Raw genomic sequence first — 17,041 nt, forward strand, 5'->3', positions numbered from 1 at the left:
CTGTGTTTGCCGTTTTAATTGAATAAATAAAGGAATTGTTTTAAGGAAACAGCCTCCACTTCTCTCTTCAAAAGTATACACATAGTAACACATAAATATATATGTATATACACATATTAACACATAAATATGTATGTATAAACACATATTAACACCTAAATATATATGAATATACACTTATTAACACATAAATATATATGTATATACACATATTAACACATAAATATATATGTATATACACTTAATAACACATAAATATATATATATATATACACTTATTAACACATAAATATATATGTAGTATACACATAGTAACACATAAATATATATGTATATACACATACTAACACATAAATATATATGTATATACACATATTAACACATAAATATATATGTATATACACATATTAACACCTAAATATATATGAATATACACTTATTAACACATAAATATATATGTATATACACATATTAACACATAAATATATATGTATATACACTTATTAAGACATAAATATATATGTATATACACTTATTAACACATAAATATATATGTAGTATACACATCGTAACACATAAATATATATGTATATACACATAGTAACACATAAATATATATGTATATACACATAGTAACACATAAATATATATGTATATACACACAGTAACACATAAATATGTATGTATATACACATAGTAACACATAAATATATATGTATATACACATAGTAACACGTAAATATATATGTATATACACATAGTAACACGTAAATATATATGTATATACACATAGTAACACATTAATATATATGTATATACACATATTAACACCTAAATATATATGTATATACACATATTAACACCTAAATATATATGTATATACACATATTAACACCTAAATATATATGTATATACACACAGTAACACATAAATATATATGTATATACAAATAATAACACATAAATATATATGTATATACACATACTAACACATAAATATATATGTATATACACATACTAACACATAAATATATATGTATATACACATACTAACACATATATGTATATACACATATTAACACATAAATATATATGTATATACACATATTAACACATAAATATATATGTATATACACATAGTAACACATAAATATATATGTATATACACATAGTAACACATAAATATATATGTATATACACACAGTAACACATAAATATATATGTATATACACATATTAACACATAAATATATATGTATATACACATATTAACACATAAATATATATGTATATACACTTATTAACACATAAATATATATGTATATACACTTATTAACACCTAAATATATATGTATATACACTTATTAACACATAAATATATATGTATATACACTTATTAACACATAAATATATATGTATATACACTTATTACCACATAAATATATATGTATATACACATATTAACACATAAATATATATGTATATACAAATATTAACACATAAATATATATGTATATACACATAGTAACACATAAATATATATGTATATACACATAGTCACACATAAATATATATGTATATATACACTTATTAACACATAAATATATATGTATATACACATAGTAACACATAAATATATATGTATATACACATAGTAACACATAAATATATATGTATATACACATATTAACACATAAATATATATGTATATACACATATTAACACATAAATATATATGTATATAAACATATTAACACATAAATATATATGTATATACACATAGTAACACATAAATATATATGTATATACACATATTAACACCTAAATATATATGTATATACACTTATTAACACATAAATATATATGTATATACACATATTAACACCTAAATATATATGTTTATACACATATTAACACCTAAATATATATGTATATACACATACTAACACCTAAATATATATGTTTATACACATATTAACACCTAAATATATATGTTTATACACATACTAACATAAATATATATGTATATACACAGTCACACATAAATATATATGTATAAACACATACTAACACATAAATATATATGTATATACACATAGTAACACATAAATATATATGTATATACACACAGTAACACATAAATATATATGTATATACACATACTAACACATAAATATATATGTATATACACATATTAACACCTAAATATATGTGAATATACACTTATTAACACATAAATATATATGTATATACACATATTAACACATAAATATATATGTATATACACATAGTAACACCTAAATATATATGTATATACACTTATTAACACATAAATATATATGTATATACACTTATTAACACATAAATATATATGTAGTATACACATTGTAACACATAAATATATATGTATATACAAATAGTAACGCATAAATATATATGTATATACACATAGTAACACATAAATATATATGTATATACACACAGTAACACATAAATATATATGTATATACACATATTAACACATAAATATATATGTATATACACATATTAACACATAAATATATATGTATATACACTTATTAACACATAAATATATATGTAGTATACACATTGTAACACATAAATATATATGTATATACACATAGTAACACATAAATATATATGTATATACACATAGTAACACATAAATATATATGTATATACACACAGTAACACATAAATATATATGTATATACACATATTAACACATAAATATATATGTATATACACACAGTAACACATAAATATATATGTATATACACATATTAACACATAAATATATATGTATATACACATATTAACACATAAATATATATGTATATACACTTATTAACACATAAATATATATGTATATACACTTATTAACACCTAAATATATATGTATATACACTTATTAACACCTAAATATATATGTATATACACTTATTAACACATAAATATATATGTATATACACTTATTACCACATAAATATATATGTATATACACATATTAACACATAATTATATATGTATATACAAATATTAACACATAAATATGTATGTATATACACATAGTAACACATAAATATATATGTTTATACACATAGTCACACATAAATATATATGTATATATACACTTATTAACACATAAATATATATGTATATACACATAGTAACACATAAATATATATGTATATACACATAGTAACACATAAATATATATGTATATACACATATTAACACATAAATATATATGTATATAAACATATTAACACATAAATATATATGTATATACACATAGTAACACATAAATATATATGTATATACACATATTAACACCTAAATATATATGTATATACACTTATTAACACATAAATATATATGTATATACACATATTAACACCTAAATATATATGTTTATACACATATTAACACCTAAATATATATGTATATACACTTATTAACACATAAATATATATGTTTATACACATATTAACACCTAAATATATATGTTTATACACATACTAACATAAATATATATGTATATACACAGTCACACATAAATATATATGTATAAACACATACTAACACATAAATATATATGTATATACACATAGTAACACATAAATATATATGTATATACACACAGTAACACATAAATATATATGTATATACACATACTAACACATAAATATATATGTATATACACATATTAACACCTAAATATATGTGAATATACACTTATTAACACATAAATATATATGTATATACACATATTAACACATAAATATATATGTATATACACATAGTAACACCTAAATATATATGTATATACACTTATTAATACATAAATATATATGTATATACACTTATTGACACATAAATATATATGTAGTATACACATTGTAACACATAAATATATATGTATATACACATAGTAACACATAAATATATATGTATATACACATAGTAACACATAAATATATATGTATATACACACAGTAACACATAAATATATATGTATATACACATATTAACACATAAATATATATGTATATACACATATTAACACATAAATATATATGTATATACAAATATTAACACATAAATATATATGTATATACACATAGTAACACATAAATATATATGTATATACACATAGTCACACATAAATATATATGTATATATACACTTATTAACACATAAATATATATGTATATACACATAGTAACACATAAATATATATGTATATACACATATTAACACATAAATATATATGTATATACACATATTAACACATAAATATATATGTATATAAACATATTAACACATAAATATATATGTATATACACATAGTAACACATAAATATATATGTATATACACATATTAACACCTAAATATATATGTATATACACTTATTAACACATAAATATATATGTATATACACATATTAACACCTAAATATATATGTTTATACACATATTAACACCTAAATATATATGTATATACACATACTAACACCTAAATATATATGTTTATACACATATTAACACCTAAATATATATGTTTATACACATACTAACATAAATATATATGTATATACACAGTCACACATAAATATATATGTATAAACACATACTAACACATAAATATATATGTATATACACATAGTAACACATAAATATATATGTATATACACACAGTAACACATAAATATATATGTATATACACATACTAACACATAAATATATATGTATATACACATATTAACACCTAAATATATGTGAATATACACTTATTAACACATAAATATATATGTATATACACATATTAACACATAAATATATATGTATATACACATAGTAACACCTAAATATATATGTATATACACTTATTAACACATAAATATATATGTATATACACTTATTAACACATAAATATATATGTAGTATACACATTGTAACACATAAATATATATGTATATACAAATAGTAACACATAAATATATATGTATATACACATAGTAACACATAAATATATATGTATATACACACAGTAACACATAAATATATATGTATATACACATATTAACACATAAATATATATGTATATACACATATTAACACATAAATATATATGTATATACACTTATTAACACATAAATATATATGTAGTATACACATTGTAACACATAAATATATATGTATATACACATAGTAACACATAAATATATATGTATATACACATAGTAACACATAAATATATATGTATATACACACAGTAACACATAAATATATATGTATATACACATATTAACACATAAATATATATGTATATACACACAGTAACACATAAATATATATGTATATACACATATTAACACATAAATATATATGTATATACACATATTAACACATAAATATATATGTATATACACTTATTAACACCTAAATATATATGTATATACACTTATTAACACCTAAATATATATGTATATACACTTATTAACACATAAATATATATGTATATACACTTATTACCACATAAATATATATGTATATACACATATTAACACATAATTATATATGTATATACAAATATTAACACATAAATATATATGTATATACACATAGTAACACATAAATATATATGTTTATACACATAGTCACACATAAATATATATGTATATATACACTTATTAACACATAAATATATATGTATATACACATAGTAACACATAAATATATATGTATATACACATAGTAACACATAAATATATATGTATATACACATATTAACACATAAATATATATGTATATAAACATATTAACACATAAATATATATGTATATACACATAGTAACACATAAATATATATGTATATACACATATTAACACCTAAATATATATGTATATACACTTATTAACACATAAATATATATGTATATACACATATTAACACCTAAATATATATGTTTATACACATATTAACACCTAAATATATATGTATATACACATACTAACACCTAAATATATATGTTTATACACATATTAACACCTAAATATATATGTTTATACACATACTAACATAAATATATATGTATATACACAGTCACACATAAATATATATGTATAAACACATACTAACACATAAATATATATGTATATACACATAGTAACACATAAATATATATGTATATACACACAGTAACACATAAATATATATGTATATACACATACTAACACATAAATATATATGTATATACACATATTAACACCTAAATATATGTGAATATACACTTATTAACACATAAATATATATGTATATACACATATTAACACATAAATATATATGTATATACACATAGTAACACCTAAATATATATGTATATACACTTATTAACACATAAATATATATGTATATACACTTATTGACACATAAATATATATGTAGTATACACATTGTAACACATAAATATATATGTATATACACATAGTAACACATAAATATATATGTATATACACATAGTAACACATAAATATATATGTATATACACACAGTAACACATAAATATATATGTATATACACATATTAACACATAAATATATATGTATATACACATATTAACACATAAATATATATGTATATACACTTATTAACACATAAATATATATGTATATACACTTATTAACACATAAATATATATGTATATACACTTATTAACACCTAAATATATATGTATATACACTTATTAACACATAAATATATATGTATATACACTTATTAACACATAAATATATATGTATATACACTTATTAACACATAAATATATATGTATATACACATATTAACACATAAATATATATGTATATACACTTATTAACACATAAATATATATGTATATACACATAGTAACACATAAATATATATGTATATACACATACTAACACATAAATATATATGTATATACACATAGTAACACATAAATATATATGTATATATACATACTAACACATAAATATATATGTATATACACTTATTAACACATAAATATATATGTATATACACTTATTAACACATAAATATATATGTATATACACATAGTAACACATAAATATATATGTATATACACATAGTAACACATAAATATATATGTATATACACACAGTAACACATGAATATATATGTATATACACATAGTAACACATAAATATATATGTATATACACATAGTAACACGTAAATATATATGTATATACACATAGTAACACATAAATATATATGTATATACACATATTAACACCTAAATATATATGTATATACACTTATTAACACATAAATATATATGTATATACACATATTAACACCTAAATATATATGTATATACACATATTAACACCTAAATATATATGTATATACACACGGTAACACATAAATATAAATTGTATATACACATAATAACACATAAATATATATGTATATACACATACTAACACATAAATATATATGTATATGCACATACTAACACATAAATATATATATGTATATACACATATTAACACATAAATATATATGTATATACACATAGTAACACATAAATATATATGTATATACACACAGTAACACATAAATATATATGTATATAAACATATTAACACATAAATATATATGTATATACACATAGTAACACATAAATATATATGTATATACACATATTAACACCTAAATACATATGTATATACACTTATTAACACATAAATATATATGTATATACACATATTAACACCTAAATATATATGTATATACACTTATTAACACATAAATATATATGTATATACACATATTAACACCTAAATATATATGTATATACACATATTAACACCTAAATATATATGTATATAGACATATTAACACCTAAATATATATGTATATACACATAGTAACACCTAAATATATATGTATATACACATATTAACACCTAAATATATATGTATATACACATACTAACACATAAATATATATGTATATACACATATTAACACATAAATATATATGTATATACACATAGTAACATATAAATATATATGTATATACACATATTAACACCTAAATATATATGTTTATACACATATTAACACCTAAATATATATGTTTATACACATATTAACACCTAAATATATATGTATATACACATACTAACACCTAAATATATATGTTTATACACATATTAACACCTAAATATATATGTTTATACACATACTAACACATAAATATATATGTATATACACAGTCACACATAAATATATATGTATATACACATACTAACACATAAATATATATGTATATACACACAGTAACACATAAATATATATGTATATACACATAGTAACACATAAATATATATGTATATACACATATTAACACCTAAATATATATGTATATACACATACTAACACATAAATATATATGTATATACATATAGTAACACATAAATATATATGTATATACACATATTAACACCTAAATATATATGTTTATACACATATTAACACCTAAATACATATGTATATACACATACTAACACCTTAATATATATGTTTATACACATATTAACACCTAAATATATATGTATATACACATATTAACACCTAAATATATATGTATATACACATATAAACACATAAATATATATGTTTATACATACATTAACACCTAAATATATATGTATATACACATATTAACACCTAAATATATATGTTTATACATACATTAACACCTAAATATATATGTATATACACATATTAACACCTAAATATATATGTATATACACATATAAACACATAAATATATATGTATATACACATACTAACACATAAATATATATGTATATACACATAATAACACATAAATATATATGTATATACACATAGTAACACATAAATATATATGTACATACACATATTAACACCTAAATATACATGTATATACACATATTAACACCTAAATATATATGTTTATACACATAGTAACATAAATATATATGTATATACACATATTAACACCTAAATATATATGTTTATACACACATTAACACCTAAATATATATGTATATACACATATTAACACCTAAATATATATGTATATACACACATTAACACCTAAATATATATGTATATACACATACTAACACCTAAATATATATGTATATACACATATAAACACCTAAATATATATGTATATACACACATTAACACCTAAATATATATGTATATACACACATTAACACCTAAATATATATGTATATACACATATAAACACCTAAATATATATGTATATACACACATTAACACCTAAATATATATGTATATACACATATAAACACCTAAATATATATGTATATACACACATTAACACCTAAATATATATGTATATACTCATACTAACACCTAAATATATATGTATATATACACACATTAACACCTAAATATATATGTATATACACAAACTAACACCTAAATATATATGTATATACACACATTAACACCTAAATATATATGTATATACACATACTAACACCTAAATATATATGTATATAAGCAAATACATACCGTATAAATAACAAGTGATAACACAGTCCCCCATAGACAGCAATATAAAGGCACTTTTTAGTGTCGTTTTTTTTTTAACCCAACACATTCATTCATTTTAACTCCTTATAACTGTTTTGTGCAGTTATATTTTATTATTAAAAAAGAACTATACTCTTTATTTTGGGGGCAGCATGAGCATGTGAGCGGCTCATTCACTAATCTCTTTCAAACCCTGTGTTCTCCTATGGCTCTGGTTCACTGAGGTATCAGGGAGCTCTCTGCCCATTTATGTCTTATGTTCTGAAAGGGTTCAACTTTATAATGTATTTCACATCTTAATTGTAGGTATTTATCATAGTCTTACCCAAAAACTGTACCCGGTGCCCATGTCAGAGCTACAGACAAGCTTTGCACAGCGTGTACCCACCAGTCCGCATCTCCCGGTGCCCATGTCAAAGCTATATAGGAGCTATGCAGTGACCACTGTTTTTTTGTTTCCCTTTAAAAAATTGTCACAAAAAAAAAGGTATCAAAATAATTTTTTTGGGGGGAGGGGGGTGTCCCTGAATGGCAGTTTGGAAATGTTGTCACCCTAAATAGGAGGGCATTTTTTTTTATTAACCAGAGGTCTGACATTCAATTTTTCTGGCACAAAGTGGTAGTATCTATGAGCTTGCAGTAGCATTTACCAGCTACTTGTAATAGCTAGTTATTTAAAGGGATACTGAACCTAAATGTTTTCTTTCATGATTCAGATAGAGCGTGCAATTTTAAGCAACTTTCTAATTTACTCCTATTATCAATTTGGGTTCAGTGTCCCTTTAACAGGCATTAAATTACCGCTTCACTTGTAATCTAGCCCTTAATGTTAATGAAAGAAAATAAAATGCTACCTTTATTGAATTCAACATTTGATTAACAAGAAAATATATTTGATGATTCAATAATCAACATCTGAAAACTGATTAAATGTATAATGTTCAAAAATGAACAATTCCTATTCAAACCAGGGGCGAAACTACAGGGGGTGCAGAGGTAGCAATTGCGACTGGGCCCCCAATAAAAAACGTTGACCTGCCACTGCCTGCACTGATATCATGTGAGTGTGACATGATGCTTCACTAGTTTCTCTGACTACAGGGGTTAGTGTTTCTGTTTTACCCATTGGTGTTTATGTGTGTGTGTATGTATGTATGTGACTGTGTGTGTATTTATGCATGTATGTGTGTGTATGTTTGTGTGTATGTGACTGTGTGTGTATTTATGCATGTATGTGTGTGTGTATGTGACTGTGTGTGTATTTATGCATGTATGTGTGTGTGTATGTGTGTGTGTATGTTTGTGGAACCAGTAAATTACAGACCTTGTTACTACAGCATGGGGGGCGGGGGTAAACAGTGTCAGTCTATACAGTACCACTATATACAGTACGGGGGGGCTGGACCATATCACAGACTACTGTGGTCATTTTATAAAGTACTGGGGCGGTTAGGGTCAGGCCAACCATTTTACCGGCAGATTACAAACTCTGTCACTGACTCACTATATACAGTACTGGTGGGTTAAACAGTGTCACTATATACAGTAATAGGGGGTCAGACCATCTCACAGACTGTGGGCACAGGGAACCTCCTTTTGCAGACGTAATCTGATTCACATTTTTTTCTGTGTTTTAATTATATATATAAAAATATATATATATCAAATTCACTTTTTTTGCGGGGTGGGGGGGGGCCTTCTTAGATTCTTGCACCTGGGCCCTGTGGTTTCTAGTTACGCCTCTGATTCAAACGTTAATTCTGTGCTGCATAAACATTTCAATTGCAGAACGAATGCCAATGATAACATTCTTTCTAAAAATTTGAACATTGGAATTGCAACTTACCCATTCCTATAGGTAAAAACTATCACTAAAGCTTTTAAAGAGAACATTTTTTGCAAACATCTATTATTTATAATATAGAAATTACTGCTAATTAATTTGATAATGCACTACTGTACTGTTTATTCAAAATGTGACTGTTTTTCTCTGATTACTTTTCTTTGAATATAAATGCCACATATTTAATTTACTCTGAATAATCAATGATTTATTTTCAACTGTAAAAAGTATAATGCTCAGGCTATCCTGGAATTACCAAAATTATTATGGGAATGAACGGAGCTTAGTTACGTAATTGCTAAATGTTGCTAATCCCTTACAAGACTTCATTTACATTCCTGTGGCTGGTGCAGAAATCTTGATAAGTCTTTGCATCCTTTAGAATATACCAATTTGTATATTATTCTGAAATTAAATTTGCAATACTTTTATTTCAGATTTGAAAATAGCAAATTTTAAACGTGAAATATTTTATTCCAATGGTTTTGATTTTAGTTAAAAGGACATTACGTACAGCAGCATTTCATGTTTAACAAATGTGTAATAAAGACTTAATGCAATAGCACTTAGGGGCAGATTTAACAAATGCCGGGCGGATATGATTCGCTGCAGCACATCATGTCCGCCTGACATTGCATACGCTGTCGGCATTTAACATTGCACAAGCCTTTCTTGTGAAATGCTTGTTCAATGTGCCCCCTGCACAGTCACGGCCAAGCAGCTGCTAGCAGGGTGTGTCAATCATCTCGATCGGATCTGGATGATTGCACGAGTTAAGGAGCAGTGGTCTTACAACCGCTGCTTCTTAACTTAAGTTTCCAGCGAGTCCTTAGTCTCAATTTTAAATGATCAGTACATTTTTTTCTGTCAATTTTCCAAATGTATTTGAATTTGATGGCCCCTGTATCATGTGATCACAGACTCATATACGTATACACAGTAAACTCTTGCACATGCTCATTAGTAACTGGTGCCTCATAAAGTGTGCATATATGAAGACTGTGGGGCATATTTAACAATGTGCGAGTGGACATGATACGAAGTAGAGTATGATGTCCTCTGCACATCGTTGCCCATTGATAAATGCTGACAGCATACGCTGTCGGCATTTATCATTGCACCAGCAGTTCTGGTGCAATGCCGCCCCCTGCAGATTCGCGGCCAGATCGTATTCGTTCAGGTTGATTTCTGTCCGCCGCCTCAGAGCAGACGGACAAGTTATGGAGCAGCGGCTTCATAACTTCTTGATAACTTCTGTGATAACTTCTTGATAACTTCTGTTTCCGGCGAGCCTCAAGGCTCGCCAGAAACAAGGGGCCTCAAGCTCTCTACGGAGCTTGATAAATATCCCCCAGAGTATAGTTTAGTAATAAAAGTAACATAAAAAAAAGTCTCCAAACATCACATGCCCTATCGGAATCATAAATGTTTAATTTTGACTTTAATGTCCCTTTCAATAGATGAAAAACATTTACATACTAATACTTAAAGGGATAGAAGACTTTAAAGGTTCATATCATGCATCCAAAAGAGCAATATTTAAACATATTCAAATATTTGTGCATAAAAAAAGGTTATTTGAAAAGCTATTTGGTCTCATTTTTAAAGGGATAGGAAGGTCAATAAATGAAATGTGCATGAGTGCATTTCAGTATGAAATCTCAGCATGTTTGCAATAAACTATCATTAGCAAAAATGCTTCTAGTTAAAGTTATTGTTGTTTTTATGTGGCATACGCACATATCCTGTGAGGGCCTGTGCACCAGTATTCAAACACTACGCCTGCTCAGAGAGTCATTAGTTGCTTGTATGATACAATTGATGTCTTCAGAAGCAATATACAACCCCGTTAGCTCACTGAGCAGCCATGGTGTTTAAATATTGGTACCAGTTTTATCCTTTAAAATTGTTATCTGACCCTTTGCATTTATCTTTTATTAAATTAGGGAAATTGGGCATGGGGGCCCTCAAGGTATGTCTGACAGAGGCCAAAATGCTTTTACTAGAAGTCCAAAAATGAGGTGAAAATGCAGACAATAAGCACTTTTGGTTCAGCTGTAATAGAATTGATATGGTAAATATAGTTGAGATTAATTAGAATATATATGGATTAAAATATAAACATACTTATTGTTCAACTGGATTAGAATATATATATATATATATATATATATATATATATATATATATATATATATATATATAGTCTTCAATAAAACAGGAACCAGCCAGGATTTTTTAAAAAACAGGGGTCAAAATGTATTAATTATTCAATAAATTTTGACCCCTGTTTTTGAAAAAATCCTGGCTGGTTCCTGTTTTATTGAAGATTGTTTACTACACAGAACCTTCAGGTGGTTGGCTTATGGAGGGTGGATTCACATTGTGAGTTATATATATATATATTTATTTGTATTATTATTATTTTTCTAATTACATTTCTGTTCACTGGCTATCAGAGTGCACACACCCCCTCTGTTTGTGGAATATATGTTACTTATCATTTAGCAAGTTTGGAATATATATGGTACTTATGGTTTAGTTGGATTGCAAAATATATGGAATGTATGTTCAGGTGGATTATAATAAATATGGTACTTACGGTTCAGATGAATTGGAACATATATGGTACTTACAATTTAGCTGGGCTGCAATATATATATGGTACATATGGTTCAGGTGGATTAAAATAAATATGGCGCTTTTGATTCAGATGGAAAATAAAAAATATGTAGTACTTATTATTCAGTTTTATTTGAATATATATGGTACTTATGTAGATATGGTAGTTATGGTTCAGATGAATTCGAATATATATGGTACTTATGATTCATCTAGATTAGAATATATATGGTATTTAGGATTCAGATGTATTAGAATATATATGGTATTTAGGATTCAGATGTATCAGAATACATATGGTACTTACAATTTAGTTAGATTAGAATATACATGGTACTTACAATTCAGATGGATAACAATATATTTGGTACTTATGATTCAGATGGATTAGAATATATATGGTACTTATGATTCAGCTGGAATAGAATATATATGGTACTTATGATTCATCTGGATTAGAATATATATGGTACTTAGGATTCAGGTGTAATAGCATATATATGGTACTTACAATTTAGATGGATTAGAATATACATGGTATTTACGATTCAGATGGATTAGATTATATATGGTACTTTTAGTTAAAATGGATTAGAATATATAAGGTAGTTACAATTCAGATGGATTAGAATATATAAGGTAGTTACAATTCAGATGGATTAGAATATATAAGGTAGTTACAATTCAGCTGGATTAGAATATATAAGGTAGTTACAATTCAGACGGATTCGAATATATAAGGTAGTTACAATTCAGACGAATTAGAATATATAAGGTAGTTACAATTCAGACGGATTAGAATATATAAGGTAGTTACAATTCAGATGGATTAGAATATATAAGGTATTTACAATTCAGATGGATTAGAATATATAAGGTAGTTACAATTCAGATGGATTAGAATATATAAGGTATTTACAATTCAGATGGATTAGAATATATAAGGTAGTTACAATTCAGATGGATTCGAATATATAAGGTATTTATGATTCAGATGGATTAAATTTAAAATATACGTATATGATACTTGCAATTGAGATGAATTAGAATATATAAGGTATCTATGTTTTAGATCCTTTATATACTTATATTTTCTGTTCTCTCAGTTATAATAATTTATTTTTAAAGTGATTCACTGAATTTTCTGTAAAACTACAATCTCTTTACCATGTATTGCAAAATCACATTTTAAATATTTTTTATTTTCTTGCATTAAAAGCTTATAAGTCAAGCAGGGGGTGTTCTGCAAATGCAACCCCTGATCCACATATTTGTATAAATGTATTATGTTTAAAATAAATGTTCCAGGGGACAAAACATTACAGTTTATCAATTATAGTGTTTACCAGATGTATTTTCCCAATATAAATGCATTGCAAATATGTTTTTATTTAGCAGCGAAATGCGTTAATCTGCGTTTATTTTTAATTACATTTCTTACAAAATTTAGAACATTCCATTTATCTTATAAGTGCTAAAATCACTGAAACCTGTCCTCTCTTTTACACCTTTATAGTTTAGTTGATTAAAGTCATGTATAGTACCATGATTATATATAACAATTAACAGAAGCCTCATAATAAATTATTGTATTTACAAAGAAAAAACCATAACAAAACATAGACTAGAAATCTAAAATGCTACAACTTTATATTTAATAGCACAAGCCAATCTGGATAGATGTATTAAATGATTACAAATCTTTTTGTTCAACTTCTTATGTTCTTAGTGTAGGTTTCATAATAAATGGTGCATTCTTCAGACATAGTTTTTAAATAAAAAAAAAGTTATTATGTATTTTCTATAGGTTTCTAATTAGCAAAGTACAAATAGGTGCTTGGAAAGATCCTTTTCGACTCCCATAAGGCAATAATAGATCTCTGAGTCATACAATCCCAGCATAGGAGGTATTTGGTTACATTCCTTTTATGGGCCAGCTAAGCTGGGATATCTGTATCTGCATTATACCTCCTATCTATTCTTAGGTAGCACTTCAAGCTGACTGAACAGGCAAGAGCCACAAATACCTTGTAATTATATAAGCAGAGTGATTCCCCATTTCATTTTTCCATTATGTGAAATAGTTTTATTTATTTTTTTCTTTCCTATTTTCCCAGAGCTTTTGAGTGGCTGTGCTGAAACTTTGCAATAATGGCTTACACTGTATCCCTTTCTGGACCAGGACCATGGGGATTTCGACTTCAAGGAGGAAAAGATTTCAACATGCCTTTAACCATTTCCAGAGTAAGTTCAATCACAAGACTAATGTATGTTTTATTATTGCATTACACTTTAACCAATCTACCTGTCTGCAAAGTGTTCTATACTGTAAGGAGACACAAAATGTATCACTGCTTATAAAATCATACGTTTCAAAAGCTAGGATTTGTGTTAAAGTACCCAGTAAAACTTTTAATGAAATAGAATTCAGTACTTTTTGAAGTCATCAACTAAAACAAAAGTAGATATTTAGGATAATCTGACACATATTGTTAACAATAAAATGTGAAATTATTAAGACAAAAATAGACATTTATCTGCACTACTGGTATCCTGTATGTCTGTCTTCGTACAAGTACGCTAGTTTAAGTATTTACTATTCCAAAAGTTAGTAAAAGGAAAATAAATTCAGCAGATCAGTATGAAATAAATAAGCTTGACATGACTCTAAACTCCACAAGTCTAGAACGGCCTATTCAGTCTTTCCCATTTTTTATGTTATTCTTAAGAGTCTTCCTTTTTATAAATCTCACTGCTCTGTATGTTCTTGAAAAGCCATTAAGAATCACATAAGTATAAATAATGTATACCTACATATACACAGACACACACACTTTTACATACACACACACACACACATGCATACATACATCTGCACACACGCACACATACACACACACACATTTACAAATACACACTCACACACACATG

The 17,041-nt window shown here is 25.0% G+C and overlaps 1 protein-coding gene across 2 annotated transcripts in view; it reads left to right on the top strand.

Moving 5' to 3' along the window:
* The window catches only part of LDB3 (LIM domain binding 3), a 129,369-nt gene that overhangs the window by 13,234 nt on the left and 99,094 nt on the right, over positions 1-17,041 (top strand). For both annotated transcript variants that reach the window (XM_053692045.1, XM_053692046.1), the window contains exon 2: positions 16,228-16,354. In XM_053692045.1, the coding sequence (XP_053548020.1) occupies positions 16,262-16,354 (93 nt within the window). In that variant the 5' untranslated portion in view covers positions 16,228-16,261. The remainder of the gene's footprint in view (positions 1-16,227; positions 16,355-17,041) is intronic.

This window comes from Bombina bombina, chromosome 9 (assembly GCF_027579735.1).
Source record: "Bombina bombina isolate aBomBom1 chromosome 9, aBomBom1.pri, whole genome shotgun sequence".
NCBI lineage: Eukaryota > Metazoa > Chordata > Amphibia > Anura > Bombinatoridae > Bombina > Bombina bombina.